This window comes from Molothrus aeneus, chromosome 28 (assembly GCF_037042795.1).
Source record: "Molothrus aeneus isolate 106 chromosome 28, BPBGC_Maene_1.0, whole genome shotgun sequence".
NCBI classification, from domain to species: domain Eukaryota; kingdom Metazoa; phylum Chordata; class Aves; order Passeriformes; family Icteridae; genus Molothrus; species Molothrus aeneus.
The window spans coordinates 1,338,535-1,362,891 of NC_089673.1; the positions used below are offsets into that span (position 1 = coordinate 1,338,535).

Sequence of the window (24,357 nt, forward strand, 5' to 3'; positions counted from 1 at the left end):
AATAGCCAACACAGAATCACCACAGAGCCTGCCCTAGGGCTCTCTGTAGGAATGGATATTCTGTTTTTAACACATCTTTATTGGTGAAAAAGCAACAATTATTGACATTTCTTAGTAACATTCTTTCTGAAATTTCTTTCTGAAATTGTACCTGACTTGCTTAGCTCTCATTTTTAAGGCATTAAGGATTACAGAGGGAAATGTTCAGGTGACAAATGATCTGGGTTTGTGCTGCTGTAAATGTACAATCTGCACCTTTACACCCATCAGGCACACAGGTAAAACAGACATTGTCCTAAACCTGTGACAAACACAGATTTATCTCTCATTAATCCTGCACTCAGTGAATTTCAGTGACCTGGACACTCTGGTTAAGGTAAAGGTGGAGAAACCAATAGTGAGAAATCCTGATGGGCAAAATCCTGCCTTGCCCACATCACCAAAAAACACCTGTGAGGGAACACCTGGAAAATCAGGTGTGGAAAACCCCTCTGCTAAAAGGCTGTGAGTGTGGGGGTGTCTGAGCTCTGCTGGGAGCCTGGGGGTGTTTGCACCTGGGTTTTCACCAGGCTGGGGATGTTTTAACCAGACTGGGGATGTTTTAACCAGGCTGGGGATGTTTGCACCAGGCTGGGGGTGTCAGCACCCTGTTGTTCACCAGGCTGGGATTGTCTGCACCCTGATTTTCACCAGGCTGGGATTGTCTGCACCCTGATTTTCACCAGGCTGGGGGTGTTTGCACCCGGGTTTTCACCAGGATGGGGGTGTTTTAACCAGACTGGGGGTGTTTGTACCCTGTTGTTCACCAGACTGAGGGTGTTTTCACCAGGCCGTGGGTGTTTGCATCCTGGTTTTCACCAGGCTGGGGTTCTCTGCACCCTGATTTTCACCTGGCTGGGGGTGTTTTCACCTGGCTGGGGGTGTTTGCACCCTGTTTTTTACCAGGCTGGGGATATTTGCACCAGGCTGGGGGTGTTTGCACCCTGTTTTTCACCAAGCTGGGAGTGTTTTCACCAGGCTGGGGATGTTTGCATCAAGCTGAGGGGGTTTGCACCCTGGTTTTCACCAGGCTGGGGGTGTCTGCACCCTGGTTTTCACCAGACCAAGGGTGTTTTCACCAGGCTGGGGGTGTTTGCACCCTGGTTTTCACCAGGCTGGGTTTGTCTGCACCCTGTTTTTCACCAGGCTGGGGATGTTTGCACCAGGCTGGAGGTGTTTGTACCCTGTTATTCACTAGGCTGGGGGTGTTTGCACCCTGGTTTTCACCAGGCTGGGGATATTTGCACCAGGCTGGAGGTGTTTGTACCCTGTTATTCACTAGGCTGGGGGTGTTTGCACCCTGTTATTCACCAGGCTGGGGGTGTCTGCACCCTGGTTTTCACCAGGCTGGGGGTGTCTGCACCCCGGTTTCCACGGGCACACAGCCCCTGGCACACAGCAGGTTGTGCTGCCAGCCCCTCAGAGCACAGAGACACCAGTGCTGGGCCAGAACAGCAGCCAGGAAAGCAGCTGCTCAGGGCAGCTTCCTTTCAAAACAAGAGCACTGCCATGGAGACACTGCCTGCTGCAGCCAGCATTCCTACTGGGAGTAGCTACTCCATGGATACTCTGTGCTGGGTGCCCAGCAAGGAGGGCAGGAGGAGACTCTAAACCCAACATTATGGATGCAGCCTGAGCTAATCATCCCCTCCACATCTGCAGATGAGATTTCACCCTCACCTTAATCCCATCTCAGCCCTCCCAGCAGTACAGAAATGCCAGGTTTGTCATTTCTCCAAATACAAACACCCCAGAAAATCTGTGCAGGGCATGTCCCAGCAGCCAGGCAGGCTCTGGAGGTTGGAGATAACCAGAGCACCCCAGGCTGAGGGAGACTCAGCTGAATCCCTGCTCCAGGATGCTGGGGAGCAAAGCTGAGGTGCTGCCCACCCCTTCCATCCCTGCTAATCCACTGCCTGGCAGCTCCACCCTGCTACCCCAAGGCCAGACCTGACTGTAATTCTGAGTTTAGCTTTGGAAAGATTTACATTAAACATGAACAAATAGAAAAAAATCTAAATAAATAAATTCAAGCACAACCTGAAGGATCAGACAAGCCCTCAGAGACACAGGAACAGTGGCATAAGCTGCTGTGAAATGCCAGCCCCTGCCAGGGCCAGGATCCTGCACACAGCAAAGCAAACTGATACAGGGAGGGAGCAGAGAACTGTAAGAGGCAGTTTGGGGTTTAGCTTTTATTTTATGCACCAAAATTAAAAGCTAATATGATCACAGAATCATAAAACCATGGAATCTCCTGAGTTGGAAGGGACCCACCAGGATCATCCAGTCCAACCCCTGGTCCTGCCCAGGACACCCCAACAATCCCACCCCGTTGCTTTGGTGCTGCAATAACTGCACTGTAACTGTTGTAAAGACATTAAATATATCAGAAACTGCAACCCAAAGACTTTTTCCATGTTATGGACATGAAAATGGAGCTACAGAGTAAAGACACTGCCCTGAAAGAGCCCCAGATGAGGATCCCCAGGGCTGTACTCACGTTGTAGAGGGGGATGGTCTTCATCACCTTGTACTGCTTCATGGGGTCCATCTTGTACAGGTGTCTGTCAGTGATGAAAATGGCCCTGTCCTCCACCTTGTTAAAGCGATTCACCTGCACAGAAACACCGTGTGAGTCCCACTGACCTCTGCAGGAACACAGGGAATGAAACTGGGCAGTGCCAAGTGCCAAACTCACTCAAAAATGCCCCAAACTCACACAAAAATACCCCAAAGTCACACAACAAACACCCTAAACTCACAAACAGCCACAAGTCACACAAAAATACCCCAAACTCACACAACAAACACCCTAGATTCACAAACAGCCAGAAGTCACACAAAAATACCCCAAACCCACACAAAAATACCCCAAACTTGTACAAAAATACCCCAAAGTCACACAACAAACACCCTAAACTCACAAACAACCAAAATTCACACAAAAGTACTCCAGACTCGCACAAAAATACCCCAAACTCAAACAAAATAACCCCAAACCCACACAGCTCCTAAACAGGTTTTCTCCTTGGACCTTGGAGCACTGAAAAGGGAACATGGTCCCTGTAATCCCATTATACAAAAGAGAGAGAGGAGCAACATTCCCAGTCATCCAGCAGAGCTGTGGCAGCCTGGGAAATTCCAGTTTTCACTCAAACCAAGGCCAGAGGCTTCCCTCAGGCACAATCAAGCCCTGTCCAAGTGGAGCTCAGGCTGTTGTCCCCACATTGCCAAGGAGCTTTGGGAACCCCAAATGGAGAATCCCTGCCCTGGCACAGCCCAGACCTGAGGCTTTGGACCATCCTTGGTCTGTGTCCTGTCCCTCCATGCCTTGTCCCCAGTCCCTTTCCAGCTCTCCTGGAGCCCCTTTAGGCCTGGAAGGGGCTCTGAGCTCTCCCTGGAGCTCCACCTCATCCAGGCTGGTGGATGCCCCTCAGCACTAAACACTCACCAGGCAGGATGCAAAGGTTTGTTGGAAATGTCTAAGAAAGTAGGACACAAAGTAGAAATTGTTTTTCACTGAGGCAAAACCAGAGTCATGGTTGTATCACAGTCACTGAGATATTTATTAATCAACTGAGAAGGGGAGACAAGGGTAAGACGTGAGGAGGATGAACATAAATAGGATTTTCCAGGGTGAAATAAGGAGACAACGGGAGAACTTAAATATCCCCAGTCAGGAGGCAGCAGAGTGACAAAGTTCAGAGCAGATAAAGGCAAAAAAATGCAAATTGGAGAGCTCTGTGACAGCTTTATATTAACGGCACTGACTCAGAAAAAGCAACCGAGGATGATTTCAGACAGCTCTGGAGAGATCTTGGCACAGAGACATGAGGCAGCTCAGAAAAAGCAGAATGTTGGCACAGGCAAGGAATAACATGGGAATAATGTCCTGGGAGCCATGGTTCACCTGGAACAGCCTGTGAAGGACCAGGGTGCTGAGTGTGAAGGAGAATCTGGTGGTTCAGAGAAGGTGAAGAACATGATTGAGGGCCTGGGAATCTCACAGGAGGAGATGCTGAGTAACCAGGATTATTTTAGGAAGCAGATGAATGGGAGAAAAAAGCCTAACGGCTATGAAACACTGAATGGCCCTGAGAAAGTAGGTTAGGAGTGCCTGGTGCCACATGTTGGGCGCTGGAGCAGAGCAGCACTGGTTCCTCAGCCAGGATTTGGGGAAGCTCTGGGCTCTCCACACTCCAGGTCCTGGGAGCTGAACCAAAGTCCAGTCCCTGGAGCTGGATCTGCCCCTCAGGGCTCAGATCAAAGCTCAGATCAATCAAGCAATTGACTTTTTGTGATTTGTTTGCAGAGTCTGACACAGTGAACACTGCCTGGGCACTGCCATGACCCTGCCTGGCTGCTGTCCCACCCCCAGCCCCTGGTGACAAAGGGAGCAGATTTCTGGTACAGTGACACCAGAGCCAGCCCAGGGCAGGAGGTCCTGTGGCTGCTGCCTGGGAAGCAGAGATGGGAAGCAGAGATGAGAAGCACACTCAGATTTCACAGCCAGAAAGGCTGGAAAAGCCCTCTGAGATCACCAAGTCCAATTGTTCCTCCAGCACTGCCAAGGCTGCCACTGACCCCTGTCCCCAGGGATGGGGACTTCACCACTGCCCTGAGCAGCTGTGCCAATGCCTGATCACTCTTTTTGTGAAGAAATTTTCCCAATATCCATCCTAAATCTCCCCTGGCCCAGCCTGAGGCCGTTCCCTCTGCTCCTGTCCCTGCTCCCTGGAGCACAGCCCGGCCCCCCCGGCTGTGCCCTCCTGGCAGGAGCTGTGCAGAGCCACAAGGGCCCCCTGAGCCTCCTTTGCTCCAGGCTCAGCCCCTGCCCAGCTCCCTCAGCCCCTCCTGGGGCTCCAGCCCCTGCCCTGGACACCCCCAGCCCCTCCAGGTCCTTCTCACCATGAGGTGCCCAGAGCTGACCCCAGGACTCAGGGGACAGTCACTGCCCTGCTCCTGCTGCCACATCATTTCTGATCCAAACCAGGTGTCCTTGGCCTCTGGCACACCTGGATGAACCCTCAGCCCCTGCTGATATATTTTGAAATACCCCAAAGCTGTATTCCAAGCCAATATTGTGGAATATTGTGGGAGTTCTACAGGCATGGTTTGAATCCCACTATTTTCTCATGGCTCCCTGCTGGTTTTAGTATTAAAATTCAGCTAAAGGAATGTACCAAAGGAGAGGCCCAGCAGCTCATCTCACCTGAGGAGCAAAATCTCACGTCATTCCAGCTTTTTCCAAGCAGAAGAGGCTCCAGGTGCCTTGTGCACCTGCAGTGCATTTGTGTAAATAATACCTGCTGTGAGTTAAAGCACAAACTGTCCCACTGGGGAGCAGGCACAGAAGGGACTCACACAAATTTGCACTCACAAATTTGCACTCAAAATTGCACTCACAGTGCAAATACCACTATTGGGCTTGTAGGAGTAAGGACAGGCCTTCTGTTTTCAGCTACAGCTCATTCCCTCCTGGGGAACAGCCCTTCCCAGCATTGTGTTCTCTGCACCTTCTGGGCATTCTGTATTTATATCTTGTTGATCCAAATGTGAATCAGTCCTAATTTAGCTTCCTGACAAGCTCGTGGGGGAAATGAAGATCTGGCAAAGAGCTGAAAAATCTTCAAGGAAGTTTTTCAAGTTTCTGTCAGTGGCTTCTGGACACTGCAGGGCAGAGGCCTTTGAAAGAGATGATCCTGTCAAAGGAGCTTGGTGCCACAAGTGACAAGTGGGAAGAAAAACCTGATTCTAAAGAAAATGGAGAGAGAGAGTTGTTTCCTAGGTGATCCAACAAAATCTGGAGGTTTGCATGAAATATGCATTTGGTTTCTCCTAAGGCAAAAATCTTGAAAATTTCCTTTGAAAAAGTGAAGAGCAGCACAATGCTCAGAAAAGATGGATTTTTCCATAGGCAGGAATGACCTGCTTCTACCTGTGCCTACTGCAGGGAAGCAAGCACACAGCTCATTCCCCTCCCCTCAGCAAGGCTTCAAAGCCTTTCCCAGGCCTCCTGTAAAAACTGCTCCAAACAGAGCCCCCCATTATTATTCAGCTCAAGCTGCTGAAATTGGGCCCCCACACAGGCAAAGAAAACTTTACCAGCAGCTCAAAACTTGGAGAGCAGTTCCTGGAATAAATTTACTATTTGGACTTAAAACCACAAAATTATTGAGGCTGGAAAAGCCCTCCCAGCCCATCAAGTCCAACCTGTGCCCAATCCCCACCTTGTCACCAGCCCAGAGCACTGAGTGCCACATCCAGGTGCTCCTTGGGCACCTGCAGGGATGGGGACTCCAAAACCTCCCTGGGCAGCCCCTGCCAAGGCCTGACCACCCTTTCCAGGAAGTTCTTCCTGATCTAGAATCTTCTAAATTCTTCCTGAAGGATTCATTAGATCAATGTCAGTCATCAGTTAGAAACATTCTGTGTCAAGGAATTTAATGAGCCAATATCTGACAGGTCACAGGGGCTGCTCTACCCATAAATGTGTTTAAATAGGTGAGCTCTGGGCTCCACCTCTGTCTGCTCAAGCTGCTCAGTATTTTTGCTTTTAATGTGTTTTCTGTGCAAGGAAAGAAGTGCATTAGACTGAATATTTCCAAAAGCTGACACCTGAACTTGCTGTTGACACTTAACAACTGTTTCACATGTGGTTTGGTGACTCAGTAGCTGAAGGAAGCCACAGAGGAAGGCTGATGCTGCTTCAGAAATAAAACATTCAGCCCAGCTCACCAAAGTGCCCTTTAACACCTTCCCACCAACAGCTTCTTGTCTCAGGGAAGAGCAGGAGCAGCACAGATTTTGTTCAGGAATCCTCAAATAAGCTGAATCATGAAAACACAGCACGGATGAACTCGAGCAGCCTTTTTTTGTCAATTGCTGCTTTGTTCAGGAGAATTATTTAAGGGAAGCAATGAAATCACCTGATAATTACAATTTCATTTCTATAATTCACTCTGCAGGCCCCCGTTAAAGCTTCACGTGAGTGAATTTTCAGCAGAGATCAAACACAACCTGCAAACCCACAGGAACCAGGTTTAACATGAGAGATGTGACAAATGTGCCCTGAGCACTGGGCCAGGCTGCACGTGCCAGCACCACGTGCCACCCTGGGCCAATAAGGTTTGGTAATGGGGGAAATGGATTTACAGGTAATATTTGTTATATATATAAACAAATATTATATATTTTTATATATTATATTATTATATATTTTATGATATTATTATATATTATATTTCATTATATTATTATATAATATATTATATTATATAAAATATATCCATATATATTAGTATTTTATATATAATATGCAAAACACATATTATAATATACAATATATAAAATATATATAAATACATAATATATATTATATATATTATTATACATATATATTATATATATTATTATATATATATATTTAACATGAGAGATATGACAAATGTGCCCTGAGCACTGGCCAGGCTGCACGTGCCAGCACCACGTGCCACCCTGGGCCAATAAGGTTTGGTAATGTGGGAAATGGATTTACAGGTAATATTTGTTATATATATAAACAAATATTATATATTTTTATATATTATATTATTATATATTTTATGATATTATTATATATTATATTTCATTATATTATTATATAATATATTATATTATATAAAATATATCCATATATATGAGTATTTTATATATAATATGCAAAACACATATTATAATATACAATATATAAAATAGATATAAATACATAATATATATTATATATATTATTATACATATATATTATATATATTATTATATATATATATTTAACATGAGAGATGTGACAAATGTGCCCTGAGCACTGGGCCAGGCTGCACGTGCCAGCACCACGTGCCACCCTGGGCCAATAAGGTTTGGTAATGTGGGAAATGGATTTATAGGCAATATTTGTTATATATATAAAACAAATATATTATATTATATTATATTATATTATATTATATTATATTATATTAGTATTTTTATATATGATATATAAAACACACATTATAATATACAATATATAATATATATTATATATATACATATATGAAGATATATATACACATTCATAAAACTAAAAATAAAATAAAAATTTTTAAAACACCTCTCAGTTACCTCATCTCTAAATCAAAAAAAAAAAAAAAAAAAACCATAATCCAACAGGTAGGACATAGGGAAGTCAAGGCTAAAGAGAAGAAACCTGATGATTCATTTAAAAATTGATTTGTTAAAAATTCCAAGGGAAGAATGCAGCAATGAGGAGAGATTCCCCCTGGCCCAGCACTGAGGGTCACCCAGGGACTGCCCTTACTCTGGGCTAAGAGGCAGGATGCCATAACTTGTATTTCTGACAAGAGAAACACTTTGATTTTAAAGAGCTTAGGATGGAAATGGTTTCCTGGGAAGGGCAAAGGCTGTTCCCAGCTGTGCTCCTGCAGACAGAGCACAGAGTCACTCCTGCCCAACAGCTCTCACCTCTGCTCAGTACATCCAGAAACCTGACCTGAGGAAGTGCCTTGCTTGGAAAGGGAAATGCTAAATTCTCAAATGTCAAATCCTTCTCCTGTTAACCTTCCCATTTCAGCAGTGTTTGTGTTCATTGCTCTGCTCCCTTGGACGTTTCCTGTCTGTACAAGCAGAAGACAAACGGTTCCCTGAGGAAGGAGCCATATCCCAGCATGGCTTTGGATGGGAGAGTTTGCTTTTGTGACATGGAGATGCTCTGGAATCACCAGGCTTACACATCCATGAGATGGCACAGTGCAGCCTTGTCCTCAGTAGTGCTGGGATCATGGAATCATGGAGTGGTTTGTGTTTGGAGGGACCTTAGAGACCACCCAGTGCCACCCCTGCCATGGCAGGGACACCTTCCACTGTCCCAGGCTGCTCCAAGCCCCATCCAGCCTGGCCTTGGACTCTTCCAGAGATGGGAAATGCTGATGGCTCCAAAGCCATGCCAGGAATCCCTAACTTAGCAGGCCAGCAGGGGATCTGGACTGTGGCATTCACATTCTCTGAACAGAGAGCCATCATTCTCTCTCTCAGGGTTTTTCCTGGAGAAGCACAGAGAGAAAAAGAGGAAAATTCTTATCTCTGCTTGCTGCTCCTGTTGTTTTTGCACATGTGTTATGGACATTGTTTACCTGAAGTGATTTGTCAGTTGGATTCTGCTGAGGATTGTTTTGTTTCCTTGGCCAATTGGGGAAAAATTGAGCCAAATGTTCCTTGGGCCAATTGGGGAAAATTGTGTCCTGACTGTCAGGAGTTCAAGCATGAGTTTTCTTCAGTATTCTTTAATACTCTTTGTAGTACAGCATCTCTTTCATATAGTGTAGTATCATGTAATATAATATAGTTTAATAAAGCAATTGTTCAGCCTTCTGAACCAGTGGAGTCAGCTGCCAATCATTCCCTACACTGGGACACCCTGATTTTACAATACAAGTCCTACCTCTCTGTGAAAAGAAAGCAACAATTTAACCTTTCAAAAGTTAAAAGAAATTACAAGATAATTTAAAACCCATATGGCTGCAAGGCTATAACCATGCAATATTTGTGATTTCAGCTGAGCTGAAATGCACCCACAGCTTTAAAGTTTTGCCTCTGAGAGCACTGAAAGCCTTTCAGGCTCAGGAGAAATCCACTTTATGATGGGTAACACCTATTCCATCCCCATTCTGCTTCTACTATTGAAGTGCTGGCATCTCAGTGCAACAAACCCACAAAAACTGGATTTTTCCAGCACAGTCACAGTACAGAAACATGGAATGTTCAGAGATTCCTCCATACACCAAAACCAACAAATCCTGCTCTGACCCTTGTCTGGAGGCAGGAGCTCTGTCCTGGCAGGTAGGGAACAGGATGAAATGTGGATCTGTGCTTCAGGAATCTGCTTTGCCCTGTGCTTGCACAGGAGATTGTCCTTGAGAGCTGAACCAGGAGCAAAAGAAACCCAAGGATGTGAAGGCTGGAGAGCTGCATAACAATGAACCAGATAAAACTCCCACACTGTGTCCATCACACACAGACCCCAGTGATGCCATCACCATCATTCCATCACATCTCTAATAACTGAATATTGTCCTTTCCACAGTCATCCCAGTTTAGCCAGAAGCTGCAACTGGAATCAGTTCATTAAATGAGTTAGAAGAGGAATTATTTTGATTTCAGCCTAACCTGAAAAAAGCCAGGGGGAATTCTGCATTTCTCTGTCCCTCAGGGAGGTTCAGCCCAAGAGCTGTGAGGTTGTAAAGAGGAAGTTTGGATTCAGACTGGCCAGCTCCTCCCTTAATCCTGTGAACCCCATGCTCACAGAGAACGTGGTCACAGCAACACCAAACTCCACTGAGATATTTTTGCTTGGAAAGAAGAGATTTCTATTTTGATGAACACAAATCACTGTTGAATAAACAATACAACTCACTGCCACTTGCAAAGTTTTATTAGAAAGTGAGATTTTGTGCTGCAGAATGAATTGTCTAGATCTGCAGAATCATAAGGAATAACTGTGCTTGTGGGGACCAACTGCAGTATTTACAAATAAAAAGAATATACAGCTTCTTAAAAACACCTGAACACCCACAGCACTCACCTGCCACTGAAATTGAGTTTGTCTGTTGGCTTTGTAAAATTAAAAATATCCTTCCCTGACAGATATTTCCAACAGTATCATTAGGACCTACCCACAACAATTAAACAAGTCTGTTTTTTTAATTAGCTGTTTAGACCTTCCAACCAAGTTAACAAAAAACCCAATTCTGCTACAAAAAAACATCAGACACAACCCAGTTATGCAGAAGGAACTGATTTTATCATGAAATCATGGAATGGTTTGGGTTGAAGGGTTCTTAAAGACCATTCAGTCCCAGCACTCTGCATGGGCAGGGCCTCAACAATTGACACGATGAAGCCCCAGCAGCCACCCAACCTTGCTCCACCCAAAAATCCCTGATGCAGCTCCTTGGAAGTGCTCTGAAGTGCTGTGCCAGCACCCCAGGGTCACCTCCTGGTCCCTGGACACCCCAGCCCCGTTACCTTGCGCACGTGGCAGGAGAAGAGGATGTTCATGTACTTGTCCTTGCGCTTCAGCTCGTTGGCCACGGGGGTGAAGGAGCCTGAGCTCTGGGGGCTGTCTGGTTTCTGGAAAAGCAGAGACAGGCTCAGAACATGGCTCCCTCCACCCTTCTGTGCTTTGGGAAACCAAACCTTGACACACCAAAATGCTCCAAGGGAGGATGGAGTAAAGGGAAGCAATCAAATCTGCCTAGAGAGAATTTCTTTCAGTCTCTGTGTTTTCCATTCTACCCAGCATTTCAGTCTCCCAGTGAAGTCTGGCTCTGCCCATTTGCAGAGACAGCTGATGGCACTGCTTTAGTGCTGCTCAGGATTCACAAAAATCACTCCTAGTGCAGTGGAAGTCAAGATTTTGAACCCAAATGAAGAGAGGAAATATCTAAGTACCTCCCCCCAATAAACCAACGCTCATTTTCCAGAATTTTCCCCTTCCAGCCCCCTGAGCCCAGATCCCTTCACTCACCAGTGCGATGTAGTTGCCCTGCCAGGCTCTCTGGAGGCCAATGTCAGCCCTGTGGCCCTTCAGCAGCTCCATGGCAGCCACCTTGGCCCTGAGCTGAGGCAGCACCTCTGGGGGAACGCTCCGGATCAGCTCGGCCGCTCTCCACCTGCCACCAAAGCAAGAGCAAGGTCTGCCTCAGCCTGGAGCTCGCCAGGAAGGACTCCTGCTGCCAGAGCAGCACCACAAGGACACCTCAGAGTCCTGCCCAGGCACTCCCCAAGTTGCAAAGGTCAGCTGATGTTTTAAAGTCATGTATTATATTGTATTATATTATATTATATTATATTATATTATATTATATTATATTATATTATATTATATTATATTATATTATATTATATTATATTATATTATATTATATTATATTATATTATATTATATAGTATAATATAATATTTAAAATACATATTAATATATATTAGTATTTTATATATATAATATATAAAACACATATTATAATATACAATATATTAAAAATATATAATATATATAATATATATACATATATGAAGGTATATATAAATACCTTCACAATTGTATTGTATCGTATAATATAATAAACATAATAAATATAATAAATATAATATAATATAATATAATATAATATAATATAATATAATATAATATAATATAATATAATATAATATAATATAATATAATATAATATAATATATTTTGAATATATATTCATATTTATTAGTATTTTATATACATAATATATAAAACACATTATAATATACAATATATTAAAAAATATATATAATATATATACATAGATGAAGGTATATGTAGATACCTTCACAAAAGGTATTTGTATATAAATACTCATCACTCCCAATCCCACACCCACAAGTCAACCACTGGTGCATCTGTTGGCAATCAAGTGTGTGCAAGGCATTTTTGGGCTCATTTACAGCACCATTCTCCTCTAACAGCTGAATTTGGCCCCTCAGTTCCAAGTGCACCATGGAACAGGGCAGGGCAGCCCATGCATTGCCCCACACCACACCCCAGCCTTCAGCAGCAGCAGCAGCAGAACTCAAGGGTTAATGCTGTAAAAAGGCTTTTTAGCAGCTAAAATTCTGTAGTTCTGATAACTGAGCTAATTCTGAAAGCAGGACTCTCTCCCCAGACAGGCTGTGGGTGGATGGATGTCTCTCCTGAAAGAGACAGCTGGAGAAAATAACAAACCTGACTTGATCTAGAGCTGCTGGAACTGCCCTGCAAGCTGATGGCTGGACAGGAGGTCTCTGAAAGCCCCTCCAGCCAACATTTCTCTCATTCAGCCACTTTCAGAAGTCATCATTTCTCAAACTGGAATTGTAAGTACTTTGCCTACAGCTTCCCAGAGGAAAAAAATCACCAGCCTTTAGATACTGGGAGTTTAATGAAGGTACAAACACCAGTTCTGCAAACAGAACATGGGTGACAAGGGGAACATCACTCATTTTACTGCAGAAAAACACTAGGTTACTACAAGAAATCTTGGGGAAATCCAGAAGATTCTTTTTCTCCTCCCCCTCATCCAGGAGCAGCTGCTCTTTCTTTTCAAAACCAACCAGAAAGGGGCCAAGGAAGGAAACACAATATTTATCACAATGGAACAACTGGTCTGGGGGAAGGTGCCCTTGTCCATGGCATGGGTGGGACTGGATGGGCTTTAAGATCTAAACCACCCTGGGGCTCTGTGATTCAACAATAAATCTTTGGATCAGAATTATCTGCCTGGTCAAGGGCATGAAGCCAGTGACACCCAAATCATGTCCTTCAGCCAGATGTCCCTGGGACTGATGTCTTGTGAAAGCTGACCTAAAACAGAGACTGGACAGACTAAAGAATAAATAGGGATTTATTAGGAGGCCTCAATGGATCCACTTGGGGCAGCACAAGAGCCCAGCCAGGGCTGCACCCCAGGTGAACCTAAAATAGTCACAAAATGCCCCATCAGTCATGAGGTCTCACAATTTTATAAGTTTTGGTCTATTAGCATATTAGAGTTAATTGTCCAATTACAGCTTTAGGTTATGCAGTCCCATCCTTGTTTTTCTCTCTTCAGCCCACATTGTTTATGCTCTTGGGCCTGAGTTTGGATCATTTGTCCTTTGTGAAAAATGTGTATTTTATGATTGGCTTTTCACAATTATTCAAATGAATATTATATGTGTTATGTTAGAAAGTTATGCTAGATTAATTTTTTTAGTAGTGTGTTAAATACAGTTTTAGGTTATAACAAAATGTTAAAACAGAAACTATGCTATGTAAGATACTTTTAAAAGAAAGGACTTGCAGAGAGATAGCAGCCACAGGACACCTGAATCTTTCAGAGAAAGAGAATTTATTGCTCCCTTATCAGAAGAAATGAACTTCTTCCCACCTTGCTCAGCCATGAAAATGCCTTTAGGATTAAGAGGAAGAAGTTGATGATGACCAGACAGAATCCTGTGTTTGAATGGAATTTATGCATCATGGATGAAGTGTATGAATATGCAACAGGCTGTTGCTTTTAGGGGTTAATCCTCTGTTAACGTGGGGCCTTTTTCAGGCTCGTGCTGCCCAGAAAAGGTACCCGGACTGTCCATAACTCTTTGTTTCTATTGTCTCATATTGTCTTAATCCAAATTGTCCAAATTTTTATTACTCTAATTATATTAGTATTTTACTCTAATTATATTATTATTTTTATAACCATTTTATTACTATTAAACTTTTAAAATTTTCAAAACAAGTGACTGGCGTTTTTCACACCCTCATATGAAGCCCAGACCTACCCACTAAAGCAGCACAGAACCTGAAAAACACAAAAACTAAAACCTGCAGCAGCTGTGTCATGGGGGGCTGTGTCTCTGTCCCTCTGTGAGCCTCTCAGGAACCCTCAGCCAGCCCCGAGTTGGCAGACAAGGGGCAGACACTCTCTGTGCCCCGAGGGTACTGAGGGCACCTGGGCTGGTCACCTCTGCAGCACAAGAGACACCAGAGACATCGGTAGAAGAGAAAGGGCCGACTCTCAGCAGGGGTTAATCCAAGGTTTTATTCCAGGAGTCCCAAAGGAGCTCCTGCACCTCAGGGGGCTCCTGCTGAGAGCCCCGGGAGATGTGCCAAGGTTACATTTAAAGGGAGGTGGAAACCCAAAGTAGATAACATTTTACCAACCAATGAGTGACCCTAAGGGATGGGTACTGGGGGATAGACATTTAGGACAGCGTTAATTCTCCTATTTAAATACAGGTTAGCATATAGGCTGACCTCTGGCCTCTGGCTAATCACTCCACATCCCAGACCGAAAGTTCTAGATGGAGGGGATGGGATGCTGAGTGATTGACAGAGAGCCAGGGTGGGGGTTTGGGGATGGTCTCATCCAGGGAGAGGGATAACACAGGTAAAGGGAGGGGGGTACAGTCTGGGATAAACCATTTGGGAAAATATGGAGATACAAAACAAAACTACTTCAAAGTATTGCAAAGTATAAAACCACACTACAACAGGTGTCAGAGCTTTGGGGGGTAGGACAGCTGGGACAGACGGAGATGAGAGATCTCTGCAGCCAGGGCTGGAACTTGGGGTTTATTGCAAAGGGCCTGGGTGCAGGGCCCTGCTGGGAGCTGCCAGGCACAGCTCAGAGCAGGGCTGAGAGAAGAGAGGGGGAGAGAGGATGAGAGGGTGAGAGAGTAAAAGGGCAAGAGAGTGAGGTTCCCATTCCAATACAATAAATCTTCTTCTGTGTTGAATATTCTGATTCTCACTAACCAATCCAGTACAATACACAAATCCTATAGCATTTCCATACAGCCTATAAGAATCATTACATTACCACACTGTGTTACATTTTAAACCCTAAAAACTCCTCTTTGGGCCCCTTCTGCCAAGCTGGCAGGGTCTGCTCTGACCCTTGGGCCTGTCTGCAAGCAGAGGGTGTTGTTCCATCAAAAGGGGATCACCTTCAGCTGGCCACACCATTGTTTTCCAGTTGTTCAGTAACTGAGGGATCTCAAAGCTTGCTTTCATTTCCATCTCACTTATAGTTTCCATATTCTCAAAATCTTTTGCCAGGCAATCATATTTATAAGGCTTTCCTGTTTCATCTTCTGCTGCAGTGTGAGGCATTAGCCTGTCTCAGTTATCCCGGTTCCTTCTCCAGGTGTGCCAATACCCTCTCCCTTCCCTCCCTTGCCTCCTGCTGAGTGCTGTCCCTCAATCTTGGCATTCCAGAAAGGGCATCATGTGATTGGCAGAGTTCAAAAGATGCCTCTCAGCCCTGGGGACATTGGGCCATCCAGGTGTCATTTGTCCCCTGAGACTTCCCCTCCTTTACCTGGTTGGTGGGATCCCTACCCCTTCCCTCCCCCTCTCCCTGGGTTAAAAGACACAGCAACCACACGGTTTGGCCGTTCTGTTGGAGCTGTTGCTGGATTCAGAGGCCTGTGTGCCAGGAATAAAGCTCTGGATCGAAACCCTCCAGCAGAACCGACTCCTTTCCTTCACCTGGCCTTGAAGCCTCTCCGCCAGAGGGAAACCTGAGCTCCTGCAGGCCTGGACTTGTCCCAAGTGCCGGCTGCAGCATCCAGCCAGCCAAAGGTGTCTCTGAGGTGAAACCACCACAGCTGCTGCCCTTGGCCAAGCAGCAAGGGTCAGACAAGCCCAGGCACGTTCCATCCAGCTGTATTGGTATTTAATTCCAGTATATTGGCACCCAATATGGGGCATGAACCCACGACCCTGAGATTAGGAGTCTCATGCTCTCGGTGTTTAATTCCAACAAGCAGGGCCGTACCTGTGGTAGATGTCCTGCAGGGCCTCCTGGAAGCGGAGCAGCACCTTGGGCGGGGCGGGCCAGGGGATGGAGCGGCCGCGGTCGGGCAGGTCCCGCACGCCGCGGAAGCGCCGCAGGAGCTCGCGCAGGTGGGCGCGCACCTTGTGGCGCCGGTAGTGCCGCACGATGGTCAGCGCCGCCCGCGTCCGCCGGTAGCGCAGCCGGGCCAGCGTGCCCCGCCACACCTGCGGGGACACACAACAGGGTTGGTGGCTTCCCACACCCTTCCTGTGCTGCACGGATTTATAATTTTGTTTCAAGGGAAGGGACTTCCTCTGCTGTCCTGTAAGCAGAGTGTAGGAGTGTCAGGGGGGTAGGATGGAGATGAGAGATCTCTGCAGCCAGGGCTGGAACTTGGGGTTTATTGCAAAGGGCCTGGGTGCAGGGCCCTGCTGGGAGCTGCCAGGCACAGCTCAGAGCAGGACTGAGAGAAGAGAGGGGGAGAGAGGATGAGAGGGTAAGAGAGTAAAAGGGCAACGGAGCAAAAGCTTAAGAGAGTGAGGTTCCCATTCCAATACAATAAATCTTCTGTGTTGAATATTCTGATTCTCACTACCCAATCTAGTACAATACACAAATCCTATAACATTTACATACAGCCTATAAGAATCGCTACATTACCATACTGTGTTACATTTTAAACCCTAAAAACTCCTCTTTGGCCCCTTCTGCCAAGCTGGCAGGGTCTGCTCTGACCCTTGGGCCTGTCTGCAAGCAGAGGGTGTTGTTCCATCCAAAGGGGATCACCTTCAGTGATCACCATTGTTTTCCAGTGGCCACACCATTGTTTTCCAGTTGTTCAGTAACTGAGGGATCTCAAAGCTTGCTTTCATTTCAATCTCACTGATAGTTTCCATATTCTCAAAATCTTTTGCCAGACAATCATATTTCTAAGGCTTTCCTGTTTCATCTTCCCCAACACAGAGGAAGTGGCATTCCCTGGTATTCCCAAGGTATCCATCTCCAACTGTACTCACCCTCTAATACAACCCACCAAGCAGAAGACTGTATTTCTTTTTCCTTCCAGAATTGAACTGGAAGGATAACGAGTCTCCCTGCTCACCATGGGCCCCCGACGAAGGAGAGAAATGATGAGGAGGACTCCATCCTATCAGAAGGCTAATTAATTACTTATTATACTATATTATTCTATACTGTATTACTATTAGTTATTATTCTATTCTATTATGTTATATATTATTATACTATTATATATTATATATATTTTATATAGAATATATAGTATATGGTATATAATATATTATATATGATATTATTATATAGTATATATAATTCTATAATATATATAATTCTATAATATAATATAATATAATATAATATAATATAATATAATATAATATAATTCTATACCATATTACATTACATCTGAACTGAACCTGCCAAGCACTCAACCCTGCACACACTGCCCAGAATCTCGAGCCTGTCAGCAGCAGTCCTGACACACACACACACACACACACACACACACACACACACACACACACCAAGCAGAAGACTGTATTTATTTTTCCTTGCAGAATTGAACTGGAATGATAACGAGCCTCCCTGCTCACCATGGTCCTGTCACAGACTTTATTTCCCTCTGAGAAAGATCCCACAGCACTGCTGGTGCACATCAAGCCTTCCATCTACAGAAGGATTAATTAACTACCCGAGGCTGTTTTCATCATGACAGGTGCTCTGTGAAGCTGATGTCAGAGGCTCTCCTGACAGCTTCACTGACAGTCCTGCCATGCAGCCCAGAAAAGCTCATGCAGCAACCAGTGCAGAGCTGTGAGGGGCTGCTCCTCTCTAGACATCCCAAGTTTAAAGAGAAACACAGAGCTTTTGTGAGTATCAAATCCTTCAAAAGCAGAGAACTCCCTTCTCTGAACCTCTGTCAGAGTTCTCTCTCCTCGCTGTCCCTGTGGGGGACGTCTCCTATTCCCTACAGACACAACCCAGGGCGCTCTGGCTGAGCCTGGGCAGTTCTTCAGCACCCAGCACTTCCTGGAGCACCAAACTCATCAGTGGAGCCCATTTCTGCTCTCACACAGCAGAACAGAGCCCAGACCCTGCACAATCCTGCCCACACAGAACCACAGCATTATAGAATGATTTGGGTTGGGAAAGACCTGAAAGATCCTCCAGTTCCACCCCTGCCATGGCAGGGACACCTCCCCCTGTCCCAGGCTGCTCCAAGCCCCAGTGTCCAACCTGGCCTTGGGCACTGCCAGGGATCCAGGGGCAGCTACAGCTGCTCTGGGCACCTGTGCCAGGGCCTGCCCACCCTGCCAGGGAACAATTCCCAATTCTCAATATCCCATCCATCCCTGCCCTCTGGCAGTGAGAGCCATTCCCTGTGTCCTGTCCCTCCATTCCTTGTCCCCAGTCCTTCTCCAGCTCTCCTGGAGCCCCTTCAGGCCCTGGCAGGGGCTCTGAGCTCTCCCTGGAACCCCCCCTTTCTCCAGGCTGAACATCCCTCCTGGTGGAAGGTGTCCCTGTCCATGGCAAGGGGTGGGACTGGATGGTTTCACTGTCCCTTCCAACCCCAACCACTCTGGGATTCTGAGAACAACCCAAGGAACTCCATGGCAGCCTCAGCCCCTGCCAGGGCTGCTCTCAGGGAGGGTGTGGGAATAAAGAACATTTGGGCATTTCAGTGGCTGAAGGAAGAGCTGGGGAAGCAAGGCAGGACATGGGACAGTGAAGGGAAAGGCAAGAGCAGGAAGCACAAAAGCCACAGCAGAAACTGAGCACAGCAACCAAACCCAGGGAGCTTGGGAGAATCTCATCCCTGTGTGCAGATAAAATAATAAACAACATGTTCCTTATTTATTTCTTGAGGCCATTAGACAGAGAGGAAGCAGCTCCCCCTGCACACGTGCTGTGCTCAGCAGTCACTCACCACACTCAGTTACCACTGTGGTTTTAGCTCAGATCTGCTGCAGCTTCAGCCATGCAAAGACCTCAGAGCTGCTGGGAAGCTCAAGGCTCAAAGCTTCCTGCCTAAGCCAGACTTGCACAAGGCCTGGATTTCACCCAAAATGTGTAAGGCTGGATTAAAGCTGACATTTCCCTGTCTGAGGGCAGAGCAGGCTCTGAAACTCTGAATTTCACAGAATCACCAGCTAGGATCCAAAAACTGAGCATCCAAAGTGGGGAATTTTTTTTAAAAGAAAAGCAAAGAAGATTTGGATTGCTTGGGATAGTTAAGCATAGACTGAAGAGACATAAAATGTACCTGTGTAAGGGAAGTATGGACAACAAACAAAATCAACTGGGCAAAACCCTACTGCCAATTTCTCATATTTGAATTTAGTAAGAACAGAAATGAGGAACAAAGGCCTCAATGAACAATCCTTGGGTGTTACAGAGGGTCTCAAGAAAAGAACACACACAGTAAATCCCTGTAAGCTGCTCAAGACTTTGCAGAGCCTCACTGCTGTCAGCTGTTCCCTGGACCACCTCAGATACAGAACAAAGTCTTGGTTTTGTTTCCTTGGGCTGGAAGCAGCCATGCTGTAGAGGGAAGTCTCTCACTGTGGTTACTTCTCCCACCAGTCAGACATGCCTGGAACAAAGGCTGGAACAGATTGCCCCCATGTTGTATCAGCTGCATCGCTGCAGAAATTGGCTTCACAGCAAGAGGTGTCACAATTGTACAAACACTGGCCTCCCAAATCCAATTATCCAGCTCAGACATGCCCCTGGCTACACACACAGCAAACCATTAATGAAAAGCATGTTCTCAAATCAAGTTGTCATAACTGGAGAACCCCCTGCCAGTGAGGACCTTCCATGGCACCACGGCAGTGCCTCAAAGGTGAGGAAACAACGGGAAGGACAAACTTCTCCCAGGGAATGGGGGACAAATATTTTCTAAATTAACTGTTTTTCTGGCTTGGTGGTTTTTTTTCCCACTGGAGCTCAAAGAAGCCCCTCAGTAATGCTGAGCTGCCACGGTGACCTGGCTGCCCCATGGTCCCATGGAGCCTTCCAGAAACATGGAATGGTCAATCCTGGGGACAAGAGGAGGTGTCAAAGCAGAAACCTCCCTGTTGGGCAGGTGCTTTGTGTGGCTGTGAGCAGCAGGACAGAGATCAGATAAACAAGGATCACAGAATCCTGGAATCACAGGATGGTTTGGGTTGGAGAGACCTTAAAAATGATCCAGCTCCAACCATCTGCCTTGGGCAACCTTCCACTGTCCCAGGTGGCTCCAAGCCCCATCCAACCTGGCCTTGGACACGTGCAGGGATCCAGGGGCAGCCACAGCTTCTGTGGGCACCCTCTGCCAATGCATTTCCAGAACAAGCAGCTGCAGGAGGCTGAAGTGCTCCTGCCAACTCACACCTTCCTCAGGTTTGAATATTGGGAGAGCTCTACTCAATGCACCTTTTCAATTCATAACTCAAGAACACTGAGCCCTGTAAAATGAAATTAAACAAATTTCCAGAGAGAAATTTACCCAGCCTGTAACAGATTCTCCTGTTGCAAAGGTCCTGCTCTGTTGTGTGTTGGGGGCCAAGGAGGGCCAAACCCCAGCACAGGGATTTGTGCATGCAGGGTTCTGCTTCTGCCCTTTGTGCCTCTGCACCCAAGGTAAGAGCCAAGGGATCTTCATGCCCAGGTCCAAAGGGATCCAGTAGATCATCCCTCAGATCTGACAGCCACAGGCACCTCAGAATTCCCACTTCAATCCAGCCACATCCCAGCCAGCTGGGGGCATCAGAACAGAGTAAAGCAGCCTGGGATGGCAGAGCCCTGTGCCATCCCTCCCACAGGCAAGAATAAATCCATCCTTCCCTTTCCCCCTCCTGTGGCTTTCCCTGCTGGTTAACCTGATTTCCCATGGGAATGAGACTGAAGATCTGTCCCTGCCTGACCTCCTGAGATTGCCCTGACAGCTCCTGAATCCTGAGGCAGCTCCCAGCCAAGCTGACAGAGGAGCAGGAGCCTCCACGAGGCAAAGTCTCTTTATCTTTCAGGAAAAATCAGCCACAGGGCAGAAGGAGCCTGAAATCAGAGTGACATTGCTGGAACAGCTCCAGCTCCAGAGCCATCTGCCTCCCCAGATCCCAAACCCCAACCAGCAGACACAGAACCACCAGCCAAGCACCACAGGCACAGGAGCCCAGGAGGCTCTGGCAGCATCCCAGAGGGATGGGGAGGTGGAAATGTGTGTGGGGCACATTTCAGAGGGAGGGGGTGGAGGATGCCATGGCTCCCAAATAACCAAGTTGATGGCAGTTTTCCAAGTGACCCTCTGGAGCAGCCTCCAGGACAGTGCCATCCACCAGAGCTCAGCCCAGGGACTCAGCAGGAGCAGAGGGACCATGTGGCATCTTCAGGGTCTCCAGGATGAAGGAGGAAATGAGAATCTGACTCCATGTTCTTAGAAGGCTAATTCATTATTTTATGGCATATATAATATAATATAATATAATATAATATAATATAATATAATATAATATAATATAATATAATATAATATAATATAATATAATATAATATAATATAATATAATATAATATAATATATGCTATATTATATATAGTATACTATATATATAATGTATATTATATATATATAGTATGCTATACTAAAACTACACTAAAGAATAGAGAAAGGATACTTGTAGAAGGCTTAACGAGATGCTAATTAAAAACTTGTGACTGCTTCAGAGTCCTGACACAGCTGGACCATGATTGGTCATTAAGTAAAAACAATTCACATGTTGGATAAAAACAATCTCCAAACCCATTCCAAAGCAGCAAAACACAAGAGAAGCAATCAGATAATGATTGTTTTCATTTTTCTCTGAGGCTTCTCAGCTTCCCAGGAGAAGAAATCCTGGTAAAGGGATTTTTCCAGAAAATGTGACAGTGACGGGACAGGAGATGGAGTGGATTGTCCCCAGGAGGAAAACCCAAGGAGACTTTGGGCTTGGGGAGGGAAACAACCAGCAGCATGTGCTGATTCCTCAGGGAAGGGCCCATGAGCAAACCACAGACCCAAGAGCAGAGGCAATGATGATTATGTTGAAAATGGAAAGAAAGTGAGATTTTGGGCTTAAAAAACTCCTAATAGCACCATAAACCAAACAACAAACCAAACAACATTCCCCCATCCAGCTCCCACCCATGGTCTCTCCTCACCTCTTTCAATACCTTTGCCTTCTCTATGCTTTGTCCTCCTAAAATTCAGGGGAGGAAAATGAAGAGGGCAATGGAAATCAGGACTGAAGGGCTAAGAGAGGGATAGAGAGAAAGGAAAAGGTTGGAAAAACAAAGTCTGAGCACAGCTCAACCTCCTGACCATTACAAAGAATATTTATTTCTACACAGCTGCCCCCAGTGAGGAAGTTCCTTGCTGTTCTTTCTTCACTCTCCAGAGACCTCTGCCAATTCCAGTGTTTTAAATGGGATGTTTCATGGAAACATCACCCATGGAGTCCCAAACCCCAGCTGGAAGGGACCTTAAAGCCCATCCAGTGCCACCCCTGCCATGGGCAGCTCCCACTGTCCCAGGCTGCTCCAAGCCCCGTCCAACCCAGCCTTGGACCCTGCCAGGGATGGGGCAGCCTCAGCTTTCCTCCAGTCCCTTTTATTCCCTCAGTTAAGGCCAAACCAAGGTGGAAGTGACCCCTGGGGACACGAAAAGCTCCAGACCAAGGGACCTCCTCCTGCACAGCCCTGGCTTCAGTGATCCCAGCAGTGTTCCAAGGGATGATCCCACTATTCCCAGTGCAGCAGCTGCTTTGGCAGCTTCTAAATCAGGGACTTGCACAAACAGCATTCAGCCAAAGCAAGAGACACATCCCAGCTTAAGGGAAGCAATGATTTTTTTTTCCTAAAGAATATTTGATTCACTTGTTTTTTGATTAAAATTTAATAAATTAAAATTCAGATGAATGGCAGGGGAGATCTGAACATACCTTTAGAATCAGTTTAAAAACCTCACTGAGCTTCCAACAGAGTTTCTAAGATTAAAGAAACCTCACATCCAAGATCACATCCATCACCTCAGCAGAACATAAATCCTCCACACCCATCTATGCATTACAGCCTTGTCTGCAGGCTCTTCCATGCTCTGAATGTGCCATCAAAAAAATGAGAAAAAAGGGAAGAAAGAAATGAAAACAATTAGTTGGGCCCTGCAGAGCACAGGGAAAGCCAGCAGAGCAGCCAGGGTGGGCCCAGGATGCAGCCTTGCCTGTACATCTCCCATGGAAAAAGGGATAATCTAGATTTGACCTAGATGCTGCAATCCCTGGGAGTGCAGAGCAGAACCCACACAGCTCCCAGTCCAAACACATCAGTGAGCAAACAAATGCCCAGGATTCAGCACACAAACCCAGCTTGGCTAAATTAAACCCCAGAGTGGTATTTTGGAGCAGTTCTGCAAGGAGCCAAACCTTGGGAAACTCCTCCATTGCTGCTGCACCACAAACACCTTCTCCCACCACCCTCCTTCGCCCAGCCCGGACTGCTCCATGATCAATATTCCATCTGTCCCAGCCCATGCTTTGCCCTCCAGGCAGCCCCAACTGGTGAGAAACAAAGAATTCAGGCAGGCACAAAGCTCCCTGCTCAGCTCTGGAGGCTCTCACACGGGCAGGTTATTAAATATTAAATAAACCCCAGCCCTGACTGCTCCAGAGGGGCACCTCCCCACAGAGCTGGGCTGTGATGGAGGGCTCAGAGCTCACTCACAGCTCACTGTGATCTGCCTTTTCCGGGTTTGAGTAAATGTGGATCCCATCTAGGGTTTAAATCAAAGGCTCCCCGTTGTCACAGATCACCTCAGAGAGCTGCTGCATCTGCTGAGAGCTCTTTTCTCTTTCCATAAGTCAGCTGAACAATGTTCACTCTATTGCTTTGCTTAATAGCAACAACATTCCACA

The 24,357-nt window shown here is 45.9% G+C and overlaps 1 protein-coding gene across 1 annotated transcript in view; it reads right to left on the minus strand.

Moving 5' to 3' along the window:
- Positions 1-24,357, minus strand: part of MYO1D (myosin ID) — a 169,369-nt gene that overhangs the window by 66,900 nt on the left and 78,112 nt on the right. The window contains exons 17-20 of the mRNA XM_066566705.1: positions 16,410-16,633; positions 11,603-11,747; positions 11,101-11,205; positions 2,543-2,656 (exon numbers count right to left, since the gene is read on the minus strand). Coding sequence (XP_066422802.1) covers positions 2,543-2,656; positions 11,101-11,205; positions 11,603-11,747; positions 16,410-16,633 — 588 coding nt within the window. The remainder of the gene's footprint in view (positions 1-2,542; positions 2,657-11,100; positions 11,206-11,602; positions 11,748-16,409; positions 16,634-24,357) is intronic.